Genomic DNA, 25,926 nt, shown 5'->3' on the forward strand with positions numbered 1-25,926 from the left:
ACGAAGACGATGAAGATGGCAATGAAGATGGTAACGAAAATATCCAGTTCACTCGGGAGAGAATTAAAGGAGTGTGGCGAGGAAACGTGAAGGAAGGCTAAGATGCATCGTGCAAAGATGGAAGTGTAAGACATGGTGGCCATCCTGACTTGAGTAGGTAGGTACTTAAGTACGCAATGTAGTATTTTGGAATTTCATCCATTTCAGTGATACCTGAGAACTCTGGTGGTTTAGTGATCGCGTCACTCTTTCAGCGATGACCTGTCGAGTTTTCAGCTTGAACATGTGCTATGAACCGTTAAAACTAGAGATCCTGTCTTTTGGGAGGAAACAAGTGCTTTTGATATCAAATTTACGTGTTAGACGTGGAGAGCACTTGGCGGCCGAGAATTTGGCTGTAATATCATAATAAATACGCAGGCTTATCCAACATCGAGCGCGCGCGCACGAGTGTGTGTGTGTGTATGTGTAATTCAGTCCCGCAAGCAACCGATCACCGCTGCGAATGTCCTGGGGCCGCCCAGCTCTGGGCCATCATTTTGGCAGTCACCCTTGCTGGGTTTTACCTGCAGCATGCCATACAATATGGCAGTTTCTGTATCTCACAATCAGTCCCGAGGTTTATAGCCTTACCAAACCGTAATTCTCTCAAGAATCATAGGTTTTTACAAAATGTGACGGTCATCACGAACTCAGTTGGTTTTCTCCTTCCCTTTGAGAAGCAGCCAACGTTTTGATGCACTCATCTTGTGAGTATTTGAGACACATAGCACAAAATAAGACATACCGAGTCTGCAACTGTGACCAGCTCAATCGAACAATGCATAACTCTCCTCCCATGCCTGTCTACCAAAGAACACCTGCAGCTCCTCGAACTCTGATGCACGGGGCAAAAGCTGGAACGAGAAGCTCGAAGCGGCAGAAGCGATGGCGTGACCGAGCAAGGCAGACCTGGCGTGTGACCTGCTCGGGTAGGGGAAGCAAGCAGGGTGCTTGCCGTGTTGACTTGCAACAAGATCGCTGGTTGAACAAAAACTAGAGTGAATCTTTTTTTGTAGAGCACCGAGCTTTAAAACCCCCTTCCCCTAAATTCAAGCAGTCTTACGAAGGAACGACTGTTATATCAATCGTTTTGTTGTGGTCGACAAGGTCTACGGAAGCCTGTGCATGCGAATCTCTCAGCAGACAGACATGAATTCATGCTAAATCCTGACGTACTAATTCATGTTGTGAACCAGTCTCGTTACCTTATGAACACGCTCGGTATCCTCACTGGAACTCCTACTAAAGCCATTTACCACACCCATCAAGTTACACGGAAGAAGCTCCACTACTGACCTCTTTTCACCCATAGCAATAGCCAACACCACACCCCCGGGGGGGGGGGGGTTCCCAATAGGTAGGAGCATCAGTCTTGCTGCGAAGGTCGCAGACCACCAGGATCTAAGAGGAATTTCAAAGATCACTGAGACCAAGCGAGTAAGGAAGAGATAATTTGTATAGTATTGGGATGGGTACATATGTCTAATATTGTACTTTACTGTTTTCCTTCTTGTTCTTCCCGAACTCCAGGAAGTATTTGAGTCTATTCGTTGGGTATGTTGCCCGCCGTTCGTATCATCATCACTCAGGCCGCTGACGTGGCATCCATGCGTGGCTCTCGAGCATGTCTGTTAGGTATGTCTGGCTCATCAGACTATTCATTGCCTGCTAGAGAGATCTTCTTTTTTCAGATCCAGCGAAGAGGCGAGAAGAAGGGTCCTTACCGCCTTCATTTCTTGGAGGCAAATCACGCATTATGCAAGACACGAACATTCATCCGAAGAAATATGCAAACATGCAAAGGCACATTTGAGTCACACAGTTCACCCCGCTATTATATGTACAACGAAGTCCTCGTAACGCCCAGCCCACCACTCCACAAGGACGCGGGCCCATCACACACCCTACCATCTAATGATCAACTCTCTCTCTCTCTCTCTCTCTCTCTCTCTCTCTCTCTCTCTCTCTCTCTTCCTTTCAGCTCCGACAGCTATACCATCCCAAAATGCAACTATGACAAAATAGTCACATGCCCAGCGCCTAGCTGGCCCAATCCCACCCAAAAGAGCCTGCCTAAAGCAAGCAAGTACTTACTTATTCACGAAACCCATCGTGACACGATCGCCCCCCGCCCACTCTGCCCACTTCGGCAGATAGAAGAGTCACACAATTTGTTCCTCTGCCCCTCTCTTCTTACCAGCCCCTAGCCTTGCGCGGCCTTGAAGGAGGCCGACGAGCTCGCTCTGGATCTGGTGATGCCAGGCAGATCGGCTTTTTTTTTCTTTTGGAAGGATTCTCGCGATAATTAAATCAACCCCCTTGTTCAAAAGATGCGAAGTGAAAAAGGGAAAACAAAAAGAAAGAAAAGTGACATGTCTTTTATTTTTATTTTTATCGGCAGCCTGCCTCGACTCACGCCGGGCTCTTCTTGTTCTCCTTCCTCGTCGCTCTATGGACTTAGCTGAAGGCCCGCGCTGGCCGCGCTGTCGCGTTCGGGACAAGAACAAGGCTCTCTCGGCTGATACCTAATTAACCCCGAGCATGGTTTTTTGCTGGGACCAGACGTTATGTGGACGGGAAACACGCAACATTGACGATAGGAGATCTCAACTGTGATGGATCGTAATCGTGCTCAAGGTGACTCCACGAGGCTTTGAAGACTATGCAGACCCTCAGCCTCCCCTCCCCACCCCCCCTTCTCCTCTTCGGGTCAGGCATCAGTTGGAACTGGACCAGCTGCTGACTGAGACGAGAAGGTAGAGGAGGATACTTGTTCCGATCGTGTCGAAAATTAGACAGCAGCGATATTCCACCCCATTCGAGCATTTGACGGTCGAAACCCGACGATATTAAAAAAAATAAAAAAATATAGGTCTCACGGGCCACTATAGTGTCTAGGCTCCAGAGGGCATGCTTCGGCCATCCCGGCGACGCGATCCTCAGCTGTACACGTGAATCACCCTAGTCGAGCCGGGCGTCCTCACTGGTGAGGGAGTCGGAATGAAGGGGGCATTGAGGACCCCGTCGCGTAAGGATAAGGAGGAGACGAGCAAGAATTTGCAATCAGTGTTTACTACATCAGTTGGGAACATGGCCCTTTCATCACGGAATGAGCCGAGACTCATTCACACAACAACCCCCTGGTAGTTGCTTTTGACAGTGCCGACACCCGAGCCAGTCTCGGGACACTGACCGGCTTGAATCGGGCAGCTGTTCTATAGTACTACAATGTACAATGTAGGTGCAGCACACATAAAGCAGGAGAGGGAAGTGTGGAGACCATGTTTCATTGTCAATGATTAGCCCGTATGCGCTGCAATCGCGGCTGTTGCAGCATGACGAGACTGGGTCCTAGGCCATCGGGAGACTAAGCTGCAAACAGTCTCTCACACATACTTACACACCGATTATTTGGGGAGTCGCGGACGCTGCGGCTCTGAAAATTATTCCCACCCCCTCGTGGATAAGACGCTGGGCATCAGGCACCGACAGCCATCCTCGCTATCGTCGGGCCGTTTTGCTGTGCCATAATAATCTTAATGTTTGCTGCGAACAGTGGGTCAAACCTTTCACGTGGATGTGGACCAGGACAAGAGTCGAGCGAGAAGAATGAGGCACCACACGACCCATGGGAGGGAGCACGGGGCATGTGCAGAGTCCTTTCGTTTGCTGTTCGTTTTTGTACAGACGGACAACCCCGAAGCCTTTTTCTCGTGAGGGAGCTCCACCGTCGACGCGATCTGGCATGCGACGTGGCCAATAGAGGCTCCCAACTTGGCATGTACTGTATGGTAAGGACACCGCATTGCACATCTCGAGACTAGTAACCAGGCACGGCGCCGTTGGTAGTGTTCTCGTTGGAGATCTTGACGCCCTCGGTGGTCATGCCCTGGCCTTTACTGTTCAGCCAGATGCCGCCCGTGTGCCAGTGTGGTCCAGCTTCCTTTACGAACCCCGAATGTCCACCGGACGCGCGTGTGAGATTCGGATAGTGCCCGGTGCTCCAGTGTGGGAGAAAAAAACACCCAAAAAAGTAAAAAGAGAAGAAAGAGGGGAGAATTAGGGGCCAATTGGCGGACGCACGAGGCCTGAGCCGAGCTATTGTTACAACCGTCAGGCCCGCTTCATGTGCAGTGCCAGGTGATCCAAATTCAAACCCCTTGTTCGAAGTCGAGCGATTGGCCACCCGATCGACACAGTGCCAATCTCCGCTGAGTGTTCCTCGAATGACGATCCCAACAGAGCGCCCCTCATTGTTTGGATCGCCGGCTGCTTATGACTGGGGCCAACATGCGGTCTGTGTACTCCTCTTCTCTTATGTGAGAGGCCGAGAGAGGTTCACAATCTGCAATATGTGTACTGTACATACTAGAAAAGGGAAAGGAGGGGGGGGGGAGGGTAAAGAAACGCAATTGCGGCACAGTAGAATATGAACATGCGTGCAGAACTGTTGTGTAGGGAAGTCTGCTGTGGGGAAAACCCGGAACAAAATTCCGGGCAATGAATGCAGAATAAAGTGGATTGATTGACAATACCACAAGAAGCAAGAACAACACCCAATGAAGGAATGGGCCCTGTGATCAGTGTCAGAAAGCAGCAGCCTTGCAACTATGCTCGAAATAAGGCTGGCACGCGGGCGATATGATGTCGAAATTTGGGTGTATTACAAAAATTCCCGGCCCTTTTCAAATTTCCCCTCCTAGGCACGACACACAAGACTTCTAACGGTGGTGTGTGATGAGACGCGGAAAAAAATTCCCGCTCGAAATGACGCGAAGGTGGGCATAGTCCGACCACTTCACCTAAAACGCGACACAGCCTGGCTTTCCCTGCGTCCCTGCGGCCCGATGATGTCGGCCGAGGCGACGATCTTTCCTCGTGGAGGCAATTGATGTGCAGGCTAGAGAAGAGAAGAGTAGAGTGTCAGGTATGAGAGCAGTAGGTATTAAAAAAAGAAGTTTTCTCCAGTTGCCCAAGTAGTCTGACAACGCCATGACGGCTCCCGGACTTGGAGTGTCAGGAGAAAACACGTGCTCTTTACCCTCTTGGCAGGGACAGCCTATGCACGACTTGTCAAATGACTTCTTGTTGTCGACGCGGCTGAGTGCACATGATGACTGCTCTTCATGCCAGTGATTCTGACTTTGGCCGGCTTGTCAGGATTGGTTGCAGTACTGAGGTACTATCGGCCAACCACAGCAAGGGATAGGCAAGCAGAGAGGACGGAGGGAGCAGGATGTTGCCGATCATGACATAAAGCGACCAGGTCTGCAGGCCAGGAAAAGGCCTCCTCGATGTGTCAGGAGACAGGCGATCCAGTCCAGCGCTAAAAGAGGTCTGACCTGACGGGCATGGCTCAGGGACCTGGGGGACCAACAAACCGGGGAGTATTAGGGCAACAGGAAGGGTTTTCAGCCTTTCCATCCCTCCTTCTTCCCTGCAACAGCCGCCGCCTGCTGCTCCCAGCTTGACACTCTTGCCCCGACTAGAAAGGGGCCCTCCAAAGTCCCGGTATAATGATGACGACAAGATGCAACGCTGAGCGATGGGCGCAGGCCTTGTCGAATTGGAAGAAAAACTGTAAAACGGAGTGTGGTGGGTTTGTTCTGCCTGCGCCTCAATCAAGGTAGACAGTAATGATGTGCCGCAGCACCGGTACTACTACCACTTAGTGGGTGGTGCGTACTGCCATCACAATGTGTTTCCTATGTTCACCGGCTGCGGACCCCAACCGGTGCTCGAACTTGACCTTTGACCTAGGTGCGTGTTCCTTGTCGCCCGCCCGCATTTACGCGGGTGATGTCATGCTGTCATGCTTGGTTTCGAAACGGCGGGAAGAAGGCGGAGTCTAATTTTCACGGCTATAATCAAGGGTCGTCTTGTCTCGTGTCGGATGGCGGCAGTGGCTTGGGGGTTCTGTTCGACGCCTTGGCTATGAGAACATCTGCAGAATAGGATTAGGATCCGTTCCTCAAACCAGTCAAAGGGAGAGGCGAGAAAGAAAGAAAAATAAGAGATCGATTTGAGGGACTGCATTCATGATGGCGGTTTTGGTAATCTCACATCTCATTCTCGATCAAGCAGAGAAGAGAAGAGGAGTTAGCTTGCCTGTAGACAGTGTCACTGTCGTTGGCAGGAGGGGAGGAGGGTCATTTACATACCAATCATTATGAGGAGCAGCAGCAGCAGCAGCAGCAGCAGCAGCAGCAGCAGCAGCAGCAGCAAAGTCGTGCAGCCGAAGAAGCCTCGAAGAGCTGTTGAGGGTAGATGGTGATGCTGATGGGCGGCGGGTGCAGACCCGAAGCGACGATCTTTGCAGTACATGGCAAACACCGTGGCACAACTCTGTTGGAGCAGGGCATCCCACCACTCACTCTCGTCCCCAAACAGTACACAGTGCACAATCCTGATACTGAGCTAGTGCTGTTCGGGTTCTGATAGGGATCCTGGCTATCCTCTTTCTGTCCACGATGCGCATGTGGACATGGGCATGTCTTCTCAAGATGCCAATGACGACCTGCGAGGACCCTGCAGGAGGAGGCAAAGCCAACAAGGGCTTGTACCATAGTACCGTAGTACAAAAGTGCCAGCTTGCCAGGGGGTCTGGTAGGAGGGAAAGAGTTTGAAAGCATGGATCCTCCTGTCTGCAGCGTATCCAATTTTTTCGCTTCTTCTCTCTTGGGCCAATCTTGACGGTGTGTGTGTACGAAATTGGGTCAATCGACGAATTTGAGTTGCCCAGTCAGGCAGTCAGCATCCATGACCCGCCCCCACCCGGGTGAAGAAACGGTTTCTTGATGGTTGAGATAATCGAGGTGGACATGGAGAAGGTACATAGTAATCTGATAGGAATGGCGTGTCGACTGAGTATGACGGAATGGCCTGACTGATCGACGAGGCTGATCAAGGAAAATAACTTGCAAGAGCTGGTCAGCGTTTCTTGACTGGTGATGGTAGTTGTGGTAGTTGTTTCGCCCAAGATTGGGATCGGCTAAGCTTGAGATTGATGAGGCGGGACGACCATCAATCATCACCTGCAGGGCAGTGTACCATAGTATTGTGGCAGGAGCGGGTGGCAGTTGAGCGTTGTCAATACTTTCTATGTGCAGTACAGTACAGTGCCTGGCGTCAACTCAAATACAGGTACAGTGCAGTGAGACAGTAGCATGCAGCACACATGGCAGCATGCCACGGCAGGCACCCCCACCGGCTGCCCCTAGCTGATTCGGGTTACTGCCTAGCTGTCAAGGAAGAAAAAAGAAAGAAAAAACCCAAACCCCCCCCCCCCCAAAAAAAAACCACCAGAGGAAGGGTCTAACTGGGCCACATACTGTACAGCACAGAATTATCATAGTAGGATGGCCATACGGTGTTGCCGCTGTGGTTCGGCCCCCGCCTCCGTCCCCTCTCAGCATGCAGACGGATGGAGATATTTCATAATGATGACTTTTACAACGCACTGCAGAATGTGTGATTTGTGTTAGTTCCCCCTTCGTCTCATCATCTTTCGTCATCATGGTCATGATGCGATCTTCTTGGGTAACGGGTTCGTCAGACGCACGAGTCCACAACCCGATTACATAGTACAGGAACTTCGTACAGAAGTACGTACCACAGTACAGAAGTACATACAGATTTGTATATGATGATCCAATCCTTTGCCACGGCCCCATTTGAAACAATACTGTGTACCCTCATCAGAGTACACAGTACAGTATCCCACTGACGGACGGGGTTTATTACCTCACCGGAATTGTGCATGGTCTCCTGCATGGTCTGTCCTACGTACAAACTTGTCGCAACTCGCGCGCCGCCCTTCTTCCATATTCTGCTGATGATCGACAAACGGCGCATCCAGCGACCCACTTACCCCCCTCCGCTCTGACGGCGGCAACCAGGCAGAGAGACCCAAGAGAGACACGGCAGGACATCGGAATGATGATCAGGAGAAATCCTCCACGGGAGTAATTATGGAAACATTTTTTTCTTTTCTTCCCAGTCTTCCCACCAACCATAGATGATTCCTTTTCTGACCTCATCGGTTTCTATGCAGGATCGTTAATGTCGCCGGCAACTAGGAAAATCAGCTGCTTCTACGCATGGGGCTTGCAGCCTCAAGCAAGGAGAGAAAGGAAAGGGAGAGAACAACAAGAAGGACAAGAAAAACCACCAAAAACAACCTCTCTTCTTTCTCCACCCATCTTCATGCAGTGTCTCCAGAACCTTCGGCTGCGTTGCCAAGGAGGGGCCACCCCCTCAAATTCTGCTCGACGATCAGTGAGGATCGCTGGCATGAATCGCCGCTCGTGATGCACCGGGGAACCCACGCCGCAGTCATTGGCATTTCTAGCGGTGACCCGGTGGCCAACGGTGGCCAACAAACAGAATAAGTGATCATCGCCGCGACCCTCATCAGACCTCCTGCTCCGGCAGCCGGCCGAGTCAGGGCTTTGTGTCTCGCTATGGATCCGTACTGTGACATTTACTGTATAACGCAGCAAAACAAGCATGTGCGCATGCAGGGCATAGGTGAAAGAAATGCGAATGGTACCTATCCCGCAGAGCAAGATGCGGGAGAACTGTCACGTACCGCTACACACAAAAAGATGTGCCGTGTGCTTCTACGTGTAGATCCCCGGATTTTAATACGAGCAAATGAAAGAGGGAGGAGGGAGGTCTGACAGGGTTGGACCCAACCGGCAGTCCTGGCCAACGCCTCGGGTGACGTATCTTGGCGGGAGGACCCTTAATCCTTGACCCTCTCTCCTTCCTGGAAAGTTGGCAGGCAAAGAGGGCGGGCAAGGCAGGAGCACAAGGCAGCGAGCGCACCAGTGAGCGGCAAGAGCAAGCAGCCAGCACACACCCGCTCTGCCGCTGTGGTGGAGGCGAGTCGGCCCCTTGGCCCCATGTCCAGGTGTCACCTGTTCCTGCTGGACCGTTCCTGACAGTGGATGGGGGTGCTACAATTTTCAGTGGCTCTCCAGGGGGCTGCTCGTCAGCCACTTCGAAGCCTACTCAGGCCCAGTGCCTGTCTGCCCCTGCCTCTCACTATATACTGTGCTGACATGCAAGCGTCAAGTACTAACCACGTATGTACATAGTACGTAGTAGGGTACAGTGGCACAAGACAAGGGGGTGGCCCAGCGGTGCAAGGGTATGGGACAGGGGACCACACAACATGGGTTAGAGTCACCGAAGCTCTTCCTGTGCTGTGCCCTATCTTCTTCTCCCCTCTAACGCGCGCATCACAACCTCCCCTCCTCCTCTTGTCACCCCCCCAAAAGAAAGACCTCCCACCTGCAGTGCTACGATATGCAATTGGATCCTCTTTTTATTTTTCCTTCCACCTCACCTCGTGAGGCCCAGCACGTAACAATCTCCTCCTCCCCTCAATTCTCGTGGCAGCCCCGCCGATATTTTTCTGGCTTCCCACTCTGATCTCTGTCCCCCTTACCTGAGCACTAATTGAAACCCTTCTTCCTTTCTTCTCCCTCCTACTTTTTCTCATCTTCTCACGAACCTCACCACCACACCACGATCACACACAGGTGCTGAATCTTTGCAAGGATTACCCAGTATCGACATCGGCGGCGCCTAGTCACAAGATCACGTTGTGAGAGCGGACCTCCGCACCCAATACAGATTACAGTACGATAACTCTACTGTGGCAACTACGGTGAGGACGAGGCGATACAAGTAAATAAGAGAAAGAAGAAGAAAGAAAAAAAACCAAAGCGGAAGAGACAGAGAAAGGCAGAGGGCGCTCGCATGGAAGATCAGTCACCCATCAATCCTGTCCCTTGCCTTGGTTTTCAACTGGACTGGGTCCACTCCACCTTCCTATATCTCGCCCAAATTCCGAGTCCACGACTCAGGCACACCACGCAGTCAGCTTCCGGCACCACTCAGGCGCCCACTGGTGTTTCCCATCCTTAAACGACCACGAACACCACTACCATCTTCAGGCTAATACTCCCTGGAGCCAACAACACACACGCCTTGACATCAACAAAACTTTCCCATCCTGCCACACCCGGTAGACCGACTCCTCTAGACACGCAACACACTCTGCGTACATCGCACATTATGGACGAGGTCCCTCAGTCACCGAATCGATTCGACGAATACCCTCGACAGATGCCAGAAATGGCTCGTTCAGACTCGTCCTCAGCCTCATCCGTCGGTGGTGACTCTTCGCTCCCACAGATTGTCGCACCCGTCCCCGTACGCCCACGTCTCCCGAGCCGCAAGAGCAGCGGCACGATAATAGTGCCACGGGAGTCGGCAGAGGCTGTCGAGCCGGCGGAGTTGAGGTTAGATCCTGGCGACGTCCGCGCTATGAGCCCTCGGCGGACGAGCGAGGACCTGGAGAATCTCGGTCGCGAGGCAAGAGACGAGCTGCGGAGGTGAGTTCACATACGCCAGCAAGAACTAGCACAACGCCGGGCGCGAGATTGCACCTATGCACACTACACTCGTGGGGAACCGCTGCTGACTGATGACGAACACTATTACAGACACGCAAAGGCCCTACAGGAATCACTGGTCGCAATCTTCAACCGTATTGAGGCCGTCAAGGAAGAGCACGACAAGCTCGACAGCAACAATAAGTTCCTGCAGAAATACATAGGCGATCTCATGAGTACTAGCAAGATCACGGCCACGTCGTCAAGCCGGGCCAGAAAATGATACCAAACACATCGAGATCATGATTCCTTACGGCGAGCGAAAGGCAGAGCAGAAGCGCAGCAGAGACTGGATGCCTAAGAAGTGCCGTAGGAAGGAAAATTACAGAAAACAGGCAAGAAAAAAAAAGGGGGGGGGGGAGGGGGTAAAGAGGAGACGAGAGAGCTACGGCGATGGAGCGGAACTACGGACGAGCATCCGCGAACACATTCAGTTGACCACATCCGGCTACGTCATGGAGACTACAGCAAATTCTACGACTGGCGGTAGTCGCTTACCATATTGCACGGTTTGGGATGGGCAAGGTGACACGACGCCATGGTGTCACCGGAGATCTGACGGCGCTTGGTCGTGTGGCTCACGGGATTGGATGAGCTCGGTGTGATTGGCATCAGCCGGTCAGCACACCGCACTGGGGAGGGTGATGCAAGGACAGGAAGAAAGAAGACGAGACAGGGCCAGCTCGCAAGCGATGAGAGGCTGCTGGCTTCAGGAAAGCCGACGGAAACAATCCAACCAAATACTCGTGGACGCAAGACAAAGGTCCCTCTTTTCCTTCCAAGCCCCAACCGATCAACCAACGAACAAGAAGACACCAGCACCACCACCAGCACATCACCACCGTATGTTGTTCGCCACCGCCAATAGGAGGCCCAAGGAAACCGAACACTTGAAACACAACCAGTCAAGACGACACTCTCTATTTCTATCAACGCTCATCATTCGGCGGCGCAACCCAGGGGGGAAAATTGTGCAAATTTTATACCACTTCATCAACACTAAACCATTTATGTCTCCTTCTTCATCACCGCCTCGCGGCCCACCCAAGACCGGACAGACAGCATATTCCACGGGGTTTGTTTTCAAGCATCTAGCAAGAGGGGTTTAAACAGGCATTCACAAGGACAAGGGGCTGGATAGCATCATGCCCTCGGCGTTGGTGTGTTTTGGAATTACAATGTTCTTTGCTCTTTTGTTTTATTATGTCGGCGTCTAATGATATATCACTGTACTGTACTCGGAACAGGTAGCGGAGGAGCGCGAAGGCAACGCTGGCACCACAGGAGAGGCAGCAGGCCTCACGAGCATGAGACTCAAGAAACTTAGATACCAGTCAGAGATCAATCAAGGTGGCCTCAGTCCGGAGGCTCGACTTCTTTTTATTTTCAACTTCTACTTATGCTGTCTCCCACTGTGTTCTTCATGAGAGCGAAAGAAGACGGGCATCAAACCCTCACCATCTCCGTCATCTAATGTATCAGACAAAGATGCTGTGCCTTTGTTAGGATTCCTCCCAGATTGGAGAGGCTGAAGGATACTCCACATTTGTTCACTTTTCTCGGGCATCCAGGAGGAAGGGAGAAGTGAGAGATGGATCACCGGTCTACACAATTACACCTCTCGCTCCCGAGCTGCTATGTTGGTTCGAAATCCCCCTGCCCCGTTGGACCGGAGCCCGTGATGCAAAGAGTGGAGTGTGTATATTTACAACAAAGTCTGGTTGTGCCATCCTTTGGCCCCTCTGCTTCAGGAGCGAGGATTAAAGTGGCCAGGTACTACTATGTACTCTGCAACGCATGTCATTCTTGTTTTTGGGGGGGGGGGGTTAATGTTTTTTTTTTTTTTATTCAAAGAAAATTTATCTCTCTTTGTAGCTCACCTCACCGCCCCTCTCTTTTTCTTTCTCTCCTTCTCTTTGTTCTCTTCTAGATTTTACTTTTCTCCTGTATTTTTCTCCCCCCTCTGGTTTCTTTGCTTTTCCCTTTGCCCCGCCTTACCCACAGTCGCTGGTGTTCTTTCCAGTAGGGGTCACAGCCACTGATGTAGAAAAAAGGAGGGGTTGCTACCTAGTAGTAATAGGTTTTTGCGTAGTGCTTACTTGTACATAGTATATGTTCCCCCCCCCCCCCCCTTCTTCATCTTCCTTTTTTTCTTCTCTTCCCCTTGGCTCATGTACCATGTTTGCATGTATGAAAAGACGAGAGGACGCAATGCGCTGCTGTGAATGAAATTCTGGACAGGATTCCAACACACCAGAGAGAGCGGTGAGTGGTTTTGATGAGGTAAGAGAGGCATAGCAGGCTGAGCTGCACTTACCCCCTTCGAGTCATGGATCAACGAAAGGATGATCACATCGAAGGGATGATCACATCGCGGCATGTCGACATATGTACATAACCGCGGGCTTACCTTACAGGTCGCACCTGCTTAGTACGTTGTTAGGTAACGCAGCCACGTGCCGGCACAGCGTGGCGACTTAGCTAACCTGACGTACATGGCATGTCATGTGAGGTGTGGGGGCAAAAGAGGAGGAAGAAAAAGTCATGGAGGAAAGAAGAAATTTTATGTCATCATATAATGAGTCCTTGTTATGCGGGGCAGAAATATTGGGTATTCCTGCAGCAGTGGATTAGAGACATAGTCAAAACTAAATGAAGGGGACACAGAAAAAAGCAAAATCGGTGCGAAGCAAGTATGGCAGAGTGGTTCGGGGAGGCGTAGTATGTGCTGGGATCATGGTTTGATTACCTGCTTGTCAGATCAGATCATGCAGATGAGGCTTGGCTGGCGGCCCTTTTCAAGGGTCCAAGGTGGCTGATTGATATGGCTAATGGTGTGCTGCGTTGGCGCGCGCGATGCGGCTTTTGGAGCACTTGTAGATGCGAGCAAGCTGAAATATGTATCAGGGCTACACGATTGATTGGACTGCCAATTCAGTTGATCAAATTGGGATGCCAGAAAATGAGTGAGGAGAGTGGGGTTGGGATGGAACTTACGTACCTATGAGGGCTGTTTCTTCAAGTAAGTGCTTACTGGACGTACATATATGTTTTCAAGTAATCTAGAAAAGCTCTCTCACACACTGATGCTGATATCAAGCAGGAAGTAGCGACGAGGTGATGTTCACGATCGCCGAAGGAGGAGTGGGGCAGGTCCTTAGTCATATTGCTAACTAGCCGTCCGCTCTGCCTGGCGCGACGGATTAACGGATTTACCGGGCCAGTGCTCAACGGAGTCAAGGACCCCAGTCAACGAAGCCCCCCCCCCCCTTCTTCGTTGGCGACGATGTGTGCCTTGTTGCATACTGTATTGCCTCTACAGCCGACAGCCAGTCGTATATGCGCCGATTCTTGTGTTATCTACTTGTGTTGTTCCGCTGGCCCTATCATATCCAGTTTTACTAGGAGGCCCTTCGGATTTACGGTCGTCTTGACCCGAGCTCCTGTATCTTGACCTCAACCCGGAACATCCGCCGAAACGATCATTTTCACATATAGAGACACCCACAATTGCACATACACATACATAGTGTAGCCCAGGGCCGGCGTTGCAGCCGACTCGGCGTGGTCCCTCGGGCCGAGAGGACCGACAAGATCGACGGGGGACGGCGGGGATTGGTGTTGAGGATCAAGGACGAGGATGGAGAAGAATCCAAAGGCGTGCGAGCCCTGCCGGAGGCGAAAGATCCGGTGTGATGGTAAAATACCGTGCAGCCGCTGCGACAAAAAGCCCTCGGAGTGTGTTTATCGTCTTCGCACCCGTGTCAGGAAGACAGGTGCCCGCCGTGCTGCTGCTGCTGCTGCTGCTGCTGGCGCCGCCGCCACACCTGCTGTCAGCAATGCCGCACAGGCAACACCCCCTGATGGGAGGAACATCGACGAGCAGGACCCTTCTCTCTCAAACCAAGCCGTATCCTCGTCATCTCCGGCATCAGGTCGCAGCAAGCGAGGAGGAGGAAGAAGACCCAGGCTGCACTCGGCGTACAGCACCGTGTACCAGAGCGTGGCGGCAGCTCATGACAACGGCAGCGGTAGGGACTGGACTGAAAACTCTCGCCTCTTCTATGGGCCTTCGTCACAGTTTGCATTCCTCCAGCAGGTTCACAGGGCTATTATTACCTCCTCCTCCTCGTCGTCGTCTTCATCTTCCTCCTCAGCACCGCAGGGCCAGCCGGACCACGAGGTGCAGGAGGGCGGCGAAGGGTTGGACTTGTTCTTACAACGCGCCTTCTTCTTTGGCACCGCCTCGCGTGTCGACATGAGCTCCATGTTTGGCTCTTCTTATCCCTCCTCCAGTGCGGCCGGCGTCCCCCTCGAACAGGCCGAGGAGTTCCTACGGGCGTACAAGGGCTGGACCGCTCGCATCCTTCCCTTCTATACTGACGACGAGCTGGATGGGATGCTGCGCAGCCTGTATAACGGCGACAACAATAACAGCAGCAGCAGCCAATCTCAGGCTGGTCGGCCCACGCAGATGAGGGCGCTTATGCTGGTGATGCTGGCTGATGGGGCGCTGGCCACACCGCACACGGACACGGCAGAGATGCTCCTGACCCGGGCCAGGCACGAGGCGGTCGTGTTCGAGGACACAGTCAGCCTGCAGATGGTGCAGTTTTCCTTGCTGGTGGCGCAGTACCAGGCCGATATTGGCAGGCCGAACCAGGTGTATCTCGCCCTGGGTACCGCATGCAGGAAGGCTTTCGCCCTGGGGCTGCACCGCGAGTCCGTGAACGACCTGTGCCGGCGGGCCGAGGATGTGCACAAGTTCCGCACAACGCTGTGGTGCCTGTACACCCTCGAGAACTCGTACTCGATAAGCGTGGGAAGAGAGAGCTCGCTGCGCATGGCCGACATCTCGTCGCCTTTCCCCGAGGGACAGCCTCTTCTCGTCAGCCTCTGCCGCCTCGCCCACATCACCGAGCACGTGAACCGCGTCATCTACACCCAGCGTTACGACTCCCTGCGCGGCCTGTACGCCGCGGCCGAGGCTGTCCATGTCCAGCTCCGGGACTTTGCCCGTGAAAACGGCATCGCCGCTGGAGAGGGTGTCGGCGGCGGCGGCGGCAACAGCAACAGCAGGGTCGTCTCACAGGAACCTGCGTCGCTGATACTACACAGCCTCTTCTACCATACCATCCTGCTCACGTACAGGCCGTTCCTCGTGGCCGACCATGCCCTGAGCGCTGCTAGCCCTGAAGGCGGGATGAAGAACATTAACAGCAGCAGCAGCATCAGTGGCGGCGGCGGCGGCGGCGGCGGCGGCAGCGGTGGTAGTGCGATGTGGCTTCGCCAGGCGTGCAGGACAGCCATTGACTCGGCACAGGACTGTATCCTGTACGCGCACTCGCAGATCAAGAAGCACGAGGCTTGTCGGGGGTGCCGATACAACGGCTTCTTCTTCGAGTCGAGCTGCGCCGTCCTGTTCTTCGACATTCTGCACCACCCATCCAGGTACCCTTATAACGCGGAGTACATCCACATGGCCCTGCAGTCCCTCGACTCCATGGTCCACGACGAGCCCATCACCAACGCCCGCCGGTCCATCCGCCAGATCCTGCGCGTGGTCGAGGATACCATTGCTAAAAAGACCGCCGGCGGAGCCACGAGTGTTGTGCTAGGCCTTGCAGATCCCCTAACCCGCCAGCAATCAATGACAAAGACCACGAACCCATCACTGCCGTCACCGGTGTCGTTTTTGGGCCAGAATGACAACAACCACTACCAACACCAGCACCAGCAGCCAGTGGCCACATTTACATCTGCATCCTCATCATCCTATGCACAGTTCCCCTCGCTCAACGGGCCCAGCCAGCAGCTCATCTACTTCTCCGACCTGGGCGGTGGTGGTGACGCTGCTGCTGCTGTTGGTGGTGCTGCTGGGGATGGCGGCACCCCTTGCCAGAATCTTCCCTCGGCAGACGCCGAGGCAGGCGGCGAGTGGCTGGACCCTCTTTCGAATTTCCACTACGACGTCCTGGCGACCGATCTGTACTCCTTCTTCCCATTAAACATGACGCCGCCAGATGGGGCTGGCGGAGAAGATGGGGCACCTGTGGGATGAGAATGTCTGCTTCTTGAGACAAATCATATGACATATTGATTATTGTAATCATGTATGGGTACAACTCCTTGTTTGAAATTGGGTAATCGAATGGACCGGGGGGGGGGGGGGTGGGGAATCATGTAGTCTGTCTAAACGAATGCTATCTGGCTTTGCAGACTTTATCTCCATATACACCTCCCTTCAACTAGTGAGTGAGTGACAATAGCTCCCTTCGTTCTTCATTCTTTCAGTATACTCTCTTGTCCAAACACACCCTCATAAACACACAAAAGAATCTCACAACAGGGTAGCCATGGCGAGGAATACCGAAGCAAGCGCCCAGCCAGCGCTATAAACCCGCCCAGCCGCATTGTCCTTGTCATCAGACTTGGTATCCTTCTTGTCGCTATCCGACGAGGAGGACGACTTCTCCTTGTCCGCACTCGTGCAGTTCGTGATCCCACCGTACAGCATGACCCGGCCCTCTGTGTAGTTGAGGTACTCGACCCCCCAGCCTTGCCACTTCTGAAAGTCGCTGACGTTGCGGCCCTCGTAGGTCAGGTTCAGGCCCGCGGTGCCGTCGCTGTGGTTGTACACGCCAAACTCCCACGTGCCCACGGCGCTGTCGAGGGTGACGCTGTGGCCCTCCTCGACGTTGGTGTGCGAGGCGACCTGGTTGCACTTGCTGTCGGTGATGGAGACGTTGAACTTGGCTGGGGTGTTGTCGTCGCTCTTGGTGTTGTTGTTGTCGGTCTGGGCGGCGATGACGACACCGCACCAGGAGTTGGAGGACGAGGAGGTGCAGCCTGGGTAGGCGGTGGCTGTGGCGGTGGTGCTTGTGGAGGTTGACGTGGAGGAAGACGATGAGGTGGTGGTGGTGGTGCTCGCCGTGGCGGAGGACCAGGCGTCCTCGACGCGGGTCTTGGCCGAGTCAAAGTCGCTGTGGATGTCGTCGAAGATGCCTGGGGTGGCGGTGACGCCTGCGGCAAGGAGGGCCGTGAGGAGGCTGGCGGTGGTGGTGGTCTTCATATTGAGAATGTTTAAGAGGGAGGGTAAGGCGGGAATCACTAGGAACTAGGCTTGAAAGGAAGGACCTCAACTAAAGGAGAGTGAGAAGCAAGACGCACAGCGTCGGAGGGCTAAGATAATACGAAGGTAATACAAGAGTCGAAAAGAAGAACGTGCTACATCCAGCCTGGGAGAGCGATAGGAGAGAATGAGAGAATGAGAGATTGAGAGACAAAGAAAAGCGAAGATAGTAGTGAATGATGGATAGTGAGTGCCAAGACTTGATGAGAAGGAAGAAGGGTGAAGGCCCGCGATATAAATTAGAAAAAGAATCTAGGTGCCTATCCTGCCCTGCCTGGAAAACACCCACTCATCCGTCCATTTCCACGGCCCCTATAGAGATCGTCGTCTGGCCTCGCTCAGTTCGTAGAACGGGAAAGAAACGCAGGCGAGACACAAGTGTGCTGACTTTGATGGCCGCGCTGACGGCCGGATGGGGGGCAGGGCACCCGAGCCCGGGACGGAGGAGAAGCATACACAGCATGGCTGGCGTTCAGCGCAGAAAGAGAAGAGAAAAAGAGGAATGACGGGTAAATTCAAGCTTCTTCTTCTTCCCGGGGCCGGTGAGAAAGGGTCTTGGCCCGGGCCGCGCCCGTCAGATCGGGTGGGCGGCGTTTCGGGTCTGGCTCGCAGTTGATGATGGAAAGTGCCGGTGGTTGCTGGAGAGAGAGGCTTTGCAGCAGAAAATGTTTGGTGGTGCGGTGGCTGGGCTGTGCTTACGTGTGCCTCCTGGTCGTCTCTTGATTTTCTTTTCCGTTTTCCTTGCCTCTCTCCACGCTCGTCAAACACTAGGCTCTCTCTTGTCTGGTGGTCACTACTATGGGCTTTGGGCCTGCCTACGATGCTTCATTCATTTGCCTAATTGGTTCATGTTTATGCCAGCAGGATGCATTAGACGTCATTGAGCCATTTGGTCATGATGTGGGCTTAATGCAGAAGAAGATCGGAATGCAGAATCTTTTCGAGAAGGGAACATTTGTGCATGATGATGACGTTGAAGTCGTTGAGGAAAAGGTTATAGCATAATAGTTGTGTGAGCCTGTTCTGCGGGCTTGATGCAGTAGACCTCTTGTTACGTGCATAGAGCTGAGAGACGTTGTTGTACACCATGTCTACCCTGTGTGCTTCCTCACATTTGGGCCAACAGAAAGATGAAGTGACGAGCGTGTTTCCTGAATGAAAGCCCTGCAGACCAATTTCGGAGTGTTCTTCGCCTCGAACCATACTCACCTGGCCTCGTTTCCGAGCCCTAAATCGAGTATTGCCATCTCTCCATCTCTCTCCATAGATGCCCTCGACACTCATGGCCTCACCTACCTGCCTATCACTCAATCCAGGAGATTCGAACTTGGAATCCGACTCGTCATATCGGCATCCCCTCCTTTGCCCTCGTCAAGGAGAGCTCACCGACAGGAAAGGAGCACATACAACATAGCCGATCCTCGGGTCAGGTAGAATACATATAGGGGATAAAGTATGGAGCTCAGGCGGGTACGCATGTACCTCAGCATCTCAACGATGCCAACAACGTTGAACGTTGAAGAAAAGAAAATTGCCTCTTCCCTGGCGGTCACGGATGTCGGTCTCGCTACCAGTCTCAGCACAGGGACTCCAGTTCCAGGGGCATTTAACGAGGCACTCTGAAAGCGAAGAGACGCAGACAGGGGCTCATCACGTGTATGACGCGCAATAGCAGCAGGACCGTGGTTGAATCCCCCTTGCTGAAGATCCCAACTTTCCATGAAATCCGGGGGAAGGGAGGCGAAGGGATGAGTTGCTTTCCAGCGAAAACTTAATTTCGTCAAGCGGGCTGATAGAGTTCCGGGCCGCACGAGCCTACATTTTTTTTCCTCTTGAATTTTGCAACGTCCATTGTCACGAAACGGTCCTTCTCGTTATGTTGCATGTACGTAGGACGAGGGAGATTGAGACAGGCAGGAGAGCAAGAGAGAGCCCTCTTTTCGTCTGTGGGGAAAAGTGGAAGAAGCTGTTCTGACGGCACGAGTAAACAAAACGCCTCTGGAAACACTGGCTGACGCGCAAGGGAAACGCATATTGGGGGCGGATCCACCAGGGCCAGGGGGGAGGATTGTTCTCCAGATCGACGTCATGAATGAACAATTATTGATGGGGAATGGAGGATGGCAGTGCACTCTTTCCTCCATCGTCGCACACGCACACAAGGTTCACTGGCAGCCTGTTTTCGTCTGGGCTGAGATCAGATCAGAACGCTGCTCATGGGATCGTTAGCCGGCAAGGGCACAGCTAATGGTGAACGAATAGCCACTCCAGAAACCTGTTGTGGCTACACAAATGGTGGTGAAAAGGGCAGTGTATATGAGACCAAGGCCGGGGGGGCCGGCGTCTGAGACATCGCGTTCCAGTCTGGCGAGACCGGGCTGTGGTGGGTCAGGGACGGGAATACCGGTTTGTCGATTTTCGTACGGATTCCAGAAAGGATGTGTCAATGATTGTCGGGCCTGGCAGGCTGGCAAGACACACGAGGCTTCTCCATTTATTATTACCTCAACCTTGTTTGCCCACACCCACATCTTCGGATCCCAGAAGGAAAAAGGAGGTAAGGAGAGCAGGCAAGGCTCGGCATTTCGTCAAAGACAAGAAGAAGAAAACCCTTCTGCCGCACGACGATCCCGAGGAGAGATCTGCAGCCATCTGCAGTGCCATCCGGGTCGTGCCTTGGTGCTAAAATCGGAAAGAAAAAAAAAAGACAGGTCCAAACAATGAGGCGTTTCTCATCCTAGTGTGGGCCTCATGGCCATGCACGCATCCATCCATCCATCCATCCTACTATACTATGTACAGTAACGCTGTTCATACAATGTACCATACATAGTACATGAGTATGTAATAGAATATGGACACCCGTGGCTGTGTTGCGGTGTGATTTGTACTTGGTGGTTGATTTCCTTCTTTTTCTGCTGGTGATCAACATACTTGCATCTACAGTCACAGTCAAAGAGTCTGCTTTCCTGAAAATCCTGATTTGACCTTGTACCACTGTCAATCACATCACCGCCATCAATGATGATTCTGTTTGGTAGGCTTGTCATGTGCCGTGTATGCCAGGGGGTTGGCCAGCTATTTTAGCACGTGCAGCATTTCATCAAAAACCTGGATCCTGCAACTGCCAGACCATTCACGTACTACATTCACAACCAATAAAAATTGAGGTTGAAGAAATGAGGATTCAAATTTGGATTAGGTCATGGTGTGGTGAGGTGAGGTGAGGTGAGGTGAGACGAGACGAGACGCCTCGAAACGTACAAGGCCTGGGAGGCAGCAGGAGGAGGAGAGAAACTGATCTAAGTTGAAGGACGGGGGGGGGGGAGGCTGACATGGGTGGCTTGCTTTGGTAGGGATGCCCTATCACTGAAGAACAGGGGGTCAGGGGGTCCCTAAGAAGCCCTGGAGAGTTAGTGGGCACCGACAGTCTGGACGCTCTGTGGACGCAGCGCCTAGTCCTGCAAGAGAAAAGCACCAGCCCCCTGTACGTCTCTTGACTGCACTGCAGCAGCAAGCCGACCAATTGACGCCCGGACTGCCTAACCAACAAGGGATACAGCTGCGCATCGTGCTGCTAGATCGTGGCCCTGCAAGCGGTAGGCGGTAGAATGGACGCTCTTGGTATGGGGAATCTCTGACTTATGGATCCAGCAATCTGAATCTGGATCTTGAAAACAAAAATGGGACCTTTTACATATCGTAGGACTTTTTGTGGAAGTTACAGAGTACACAGTTTTGCCATGGTATGACTTGGCTGAAAATCCTGTCACATCTGCCGCTGCGACAAAAAAAGAAACATGAAAAGATTGGGTCTCCTCGTTTTTTCGTTCTCGTCCTTCCTTCGCTCTCTTCACTCTTCCTTATCTGACGTCAAGTGACAAAGTGGGAGAAACGAAAAAAGAACTCATCTTCAGCGTCCAACAGAAGGAGGAGAAAATCCCCAAACAAGGCACTGACACCAACCATGTTGCAAGTGACGAGCGATCGAGCCCCACGCCAGCCTTCCTCCAAACCTAAGTGACGATGAATTGCATACTCCATACCATAGCAGTGATAGCTTTGGTGCTCGACGGGCCTTGAAACAGGGCTGGGCTGGGCAAGGAAAAGACTTACCAGAGACTATACGCGTAAGACTCGGCAGTATTTTCCGTTGCGCCATTATACTACTATTGCCAGAGTACCGCCGCCGGAGCAAAACAAGCGCGGGAGATTACCATACACACAAAAGGGCCAAACCCCTTCGTCCTTCGCGCTGGAGAATATGCGCCTTGACGACGTCAGTATGGGGCCGTTCCCACAATTTTTCTCCCTCTCCCTCCCCCCTGCCCCCTTCTCGTTTGCTCGTGCTCTCTATTCTTTCTAACTGATGGGGATCCCGCATCCCCATATTCCATCTTCCCTAGATCGTTCTCTGCTTGCTAAATCGACCATAAAATCAAATCCCCATTGATACTATTGTGTTTATTCTGCGCTATCTAATTAGGCCCTTTTTTTTTTTTTTTCCTTTTTCCTCTTCTTTTTCTTGCATGGTTCCTTTCTTGGGTCCTTGATCCGCGGTGGGCCAGTGACGGAACCCCACTGACGCTGACGAAAAAGGTCCAGAGCATTTTACATACATAACATAGGAGTGTGCAATACTAAGTAGTAAGTAAAGAGTCAAAAGTCGTCGACGTCGCATTCCCTCGTCTCGCTTCAGCCTCCTCTGGGCCGTTCCCTAATTTCCATTATTTACAGGTGACACACCGACCACACCCTCTTGACCGTGCGCCCCCTGGCTTCAATTCATCTCTAACCGACATTCGATTCGTTGGCCGGGCATAGTTTCTTGACCCTGTCTTCTTTGTTTGTCTGTCTAATCCTCTTGTGGTCTCCTCTCCATCCTCGGCTATCGTCTGGGAAATTCACATCGAGAGAAGAAAAAGGGTGTGTATTATTTGTCTGTGTGTGTGTGTGTTCATCTTAATATGTTTTGGCCCCTCGACCGTCACTTTTGTTGCCTGTTACCACCCCCCCCCCCAAATCCTTTTCCTCCTTTCCCTTTATTCGCCCCGTAAAATCGGATCACCAATCCCACCCCATCACGATCCCCTGGCCCCCCCTCCATATAAGCCCTGTCAGCTCACAGACATTTATTATCTTGGTAAATAAGGCTTGGGTAGCCCCAGACACATACATAACCTCAAAAACAACCTCTCCTCTTAACCTTACCCATTTCCTTTATCCCAACCCCCTCCGAACCTACTGTGGCCATCCAGAAAGTTTGGATCTGGAATTTAAGATTTGGGGGACCTGTTCACTTACTCACACGGGCCAATCTCCCTTACAGGCGAGATCGGAATTCGAGTATATAATCTTTTTTTCCAAGATGGCTGTCACAAGCAGATTACGGGCCATGGGCAGAGCCGCCGCTATGGCCGCCGCCTCTCAGCTTGTCTCGTCAGCTTTCGCCGCGTCCAACACCATCTCGATAAGCCCAACCGAGACACCACCCTCGGACATAGCAGGTGTTGTCGACGTCTCGTTTGCTGGCTTTGGAATAGAACCTTCCAACCTCTTCTCCTTTACAGGTGAAGAGGACACAAACGATTTGTCCATCAACCTGATGGCTAACCTGGCTAATTACACGGGTAAGTTTTGAGTGATTCTCTTTTTGGTTGGTTGGTTTTACTATGAGAGAGGCACAAAAGAAAGGGACAAGAGAAAAAAGAATAAGAGGAAGAATAAGAAGTACTCACACTGGCAAAGGCAAACCACCTCATATACGGCTGGGCGGCAACACGGAGGACTATATGCTCTACGACTCGACGCAGGACAAGTATGCCGAGATCCGTAACACGGATGCCACCGGCAATGGATCCATCAAGTGGGACAGCATGTTGATCGGTCCTCGTTTCTTCGAGGCGGCCAACCGATTTCCCGATGGCACCCCCGTCACCTGGGGCTTGAACTTGGCCTACAACGACGACGACTACATCGACAGGATCACCACCATGGCCCAGCAGGTGTTTGACAGGTGTACCAACCTGGACATTGTGGCCTTTGAAATCGGCAATGAGCCGGATCTGTACTATGCCAGCAGCTTGTTCCGCGACTCGTCCTGGACCGGCGAGGTGTACTCGCAGGAGTGGCTCGAGCGGGCGCAGGCCATCTACGAGCAGGTCATCGAGCCGACGGGTCTGGGCATGAACTTTTTTGAGCCCCAGGCCACCTCCCACACGAGCGGCACCACCTTTGAGATCGAGCAGCTGGTGACAGACGGCATCACGAACCAGACCAACGGCTCGTCGTACGTGACCAACTGGAACCAGCACGACTACACGTACTTTTTCGGCGTGGCCACGTACGACCTGACGCTTGAGGCTGTTATGAGTTTCGATCTCGTCGAGGACCAGCTCGAGAACCAAGCCTCCGACCAGCTTACCCAGTCCGCCGCCACTGCCTACGGCTACGCCCTCCGCGAGATGGGCTGGGTCGGGCCCATCGGCTCTGTCAATGTGACCGACACCTTTGGTGGCGCCCTCTACACCCTCAACTTCCTCCTGTACGCCGCCTCGCTCAACATGACGGGCGTCAACTTCCACATGACGGCCACCAGCTACACTTCTGCCTGGCAGCCCGTCTACATGGACGGCGTGGCTCCGTACCCTCGGCCTCTTTATTATGGCCAAGCTGCCTTTGACCAGATTATTGGCCCGACCTGCACTGCACAGGTCTACCAGTACGCGCTGTCTGACGTGCCCACGGGTTACGACTCGTACCTGCGCGCCTACGCCGTCTACCAGTCCTCGACCCTGTCGTCCATCACCGTCGTCAACGGCAAGATTGCCAACACCACAGAGACGGACAAGTCCAACCTGACCGTCTCCCTGACCATGCCCACCTCGCTGGCCGGCAAGACGGTCTACCTGGCCTACCTCACCAACGACGGCCTCGATGCCAAGTACAACACCACCTGGAACGGCATTTCCTACGAGGCCAGCGGCGACGGCACGCCCACGCAGGTGTCTGACGCTGTGGAGACCGCCACCATTGCCAGCGACGGCACCCTGACCCTCTCGGTGCGCGACTCGGCTGCCGTTGTGGCTCAGATCGGCTCCAAGGTGGGCTCTCTGACCGCCGACAGCGCCGCCTGCTCGTCCATGGCCGCGCTGCGGCCCGGCACCTACGGCCTCTCTGCGGTCTCCTCGTCCGCATCAAGTAAGCCTGAGAGCGATGGCACTACCTCCAGCACGTCCAGCGGCAGCAGCAGTACGAGTTCTTCTGATGGTACTGACTCGAACAAATCTGCAGGCATGAGATCGGTGCCCTTTTCTTTGGGACTGATGCTCACCGTCTTGGTATCGTGTGTCTCTATGGCCACGGGTGTCTTTCTCTTCTAAAGAGTAGAAAGACACAAAGGACCTTTTTCTTCTATCATCTCTCTTCAATTTCCTCCTCTCTCCAAACGATCTGGATTCCTACGATGGAACACCCAACTCTCAGACCCTTCTTTTTTCTTCTTTTTATCTATTCTTATTTTGGATCTCTTCCATTTTATCATCTCATTTCTTTCATTATATTTGGTGGGTTTTCTGTGGCATAGCAAAAATTAAGTGGACTGGGTTTGGTGGTGATGGTTTGGGTGTGCGAATTACTTCTGCATCTGGGCGCGGTCAATTCCTGGGCTTTGTTACAGCATCCGCATACATACACGGGATGGACGGTGTCATTTACACAGCATGGTCTGGAGTTCACATGGCGTTTTTCTTTCTTTCCTCTCAAAGAACTTGCAATTGCATGGGTTTTTGGTCTATCATGTTCATGACATCAGAGTGTGGTGGAGGTTGGCTTTTTGATTCGAAGAGTGGTCTCGAAGATTTATGCAGGCTTGGGTTGGTGGAGAGATGACTTTTTGGCCTGTTTGTTGTGATGGATATACCCACACAGGTGCATATATATACATATATATACACACACATCATTTACATAGAACAGAGAAGAGAAGAAGGCATAGACACCTGAAAATTTCGGAGGTGGGGTGTGTCAAGAAGATTCACCTAGCTAATAATTGAATAATTCGAAGAACAGAGTGGTCCATAGTAAGCAGTGTGCCTTTGATTCGGATGATATTTGGCTTCTTGTATTTGTGGTGCCCATTTTATGTATGAAGTAGTGTTGGCAGATGGGTGTAAAAAAAAAAAAAAAAAAAAAAAAAAGGATGTGGCCGGGTAGTGTTGGCAAGATGATTGCTGAAAAGGATGCTTACGGATCTGTTATAATTCTACTCAGACACCTGTTATAGTG

At 52.5% G+C, this 25,926-nt stretch overlaps 5 protein-coding genes across 5 annotated transcripts; 4 read left to right on the forward strand and 1 right to left on the reverse strand.

Annotated features, from left to right (window-relative positions):
* Positions 1–10,188: 10,188 nt before the first annotated feature.
* Positions 10,189–10,731, forward strand: M406DRAFT_46854 (uncharacterized protein; the record flags this gene model as incomplete). The annotated part of the gene is made up of 2 exons (XM_040924315.1): positions 10,189–10,448; positions 10,560–10,731. 2 exons carry the CDS (start codon positions 10,189–10,191, stop codon positions 10,729–10,731), a joined length of 432 nt encoding a protein of 143 aa, XP_040773650.1.
* Positions 10,732–14,154: 3,423 nt separating this feature from the next.
* M406DRAFT_218286 (uncharacterized protein) lies at positions 14,155–16,530 on the forward strand (the record flags this gene model as incomplete). Its single annotated transcript, XM_040915526.1, has 4 exons — positions 14,155–14,271; positions 14,359–14,760; positions 15,205–16,119; positions 16,249–16,530. Coding segments are annotated over 4 exons (1,716 nt in total), but the record flags the coding sequence as incomplete, so codon positions are not given.
* Positions 16,531–16,848: 318 nt separating this feature from the next.
* Positions 16,849–17,580, reverse strand: M406DRAFT_72657 (uncharacterized protein; the record flags this gene model as incomplete). Its single annotated transcript, XM_040925559.1, has 1 exon — positions 16,849–17,580. One exon carries the CDS (start codon positions 17,578–17,580, stop codon positions 16,849–16,851), a length of 732 nt encoding a protein of 243 aa, XP_040773652.1.
* A 4,627-nt stretch (positions 17,581–22,207) lies between these two features.
* Positions 22,208–25,022, forward strand: M406DRAFT_93062 (family 79 glycoside hydrolase; the record flags this gene model as incomplete). The annotated part of the gene is made up of 4 exons (XM_040926240.1): positions 22,208–22,287; positions 22,378–22,566; positions 22,970–23,270; positions 23,389–25,022. The coding sequence occupies exons 3-4, from the start codon at positions 23,009–23,011 to the stop codon at positions 25,020–25,022; spliced, it is 1,896 nt and encodes a 631-aa protein (XP_040773653.1). The 5' UTR covers positions 22,208–22,287; positions 22,378–22,566; positions 22,970–23,008.
* A 3-nt stretch (positions 25,023–25,025) lies between these two features.
* Positions 25,026–25,235, forward strand: M406DRAFT_103246 (uncharacterized protein; the record flags this gene model as incomplete). Its single annotated transcript, XM_040915056.1, has 1 exon — positions 25,026–25,235. A coding segment is annotated over one exon (210 nt), but the record flags the coding sequence as incomplete, so codon positions are not given.
* Between the last annotated feature and the right edge of the window lie 691 nt (positions 25,236–25,926).

The sequence above is a fragment of the Cryphonectria parasitica genome (assembly GCF_011745365.1).
Source record: "Cryphonectria parasitica EP155 unplaced genomic scaffold M406scaffold_7, whole genome shotgun sequence".
Classification (NCBI taxonomy): domain Eukaryota; kingdom Fungi; phylum Ascomycota; class Sordariomycetes; order Diaporthales; family Cryphonectriaceae; genus Cryphonectria; species Cryphonectria parasitica.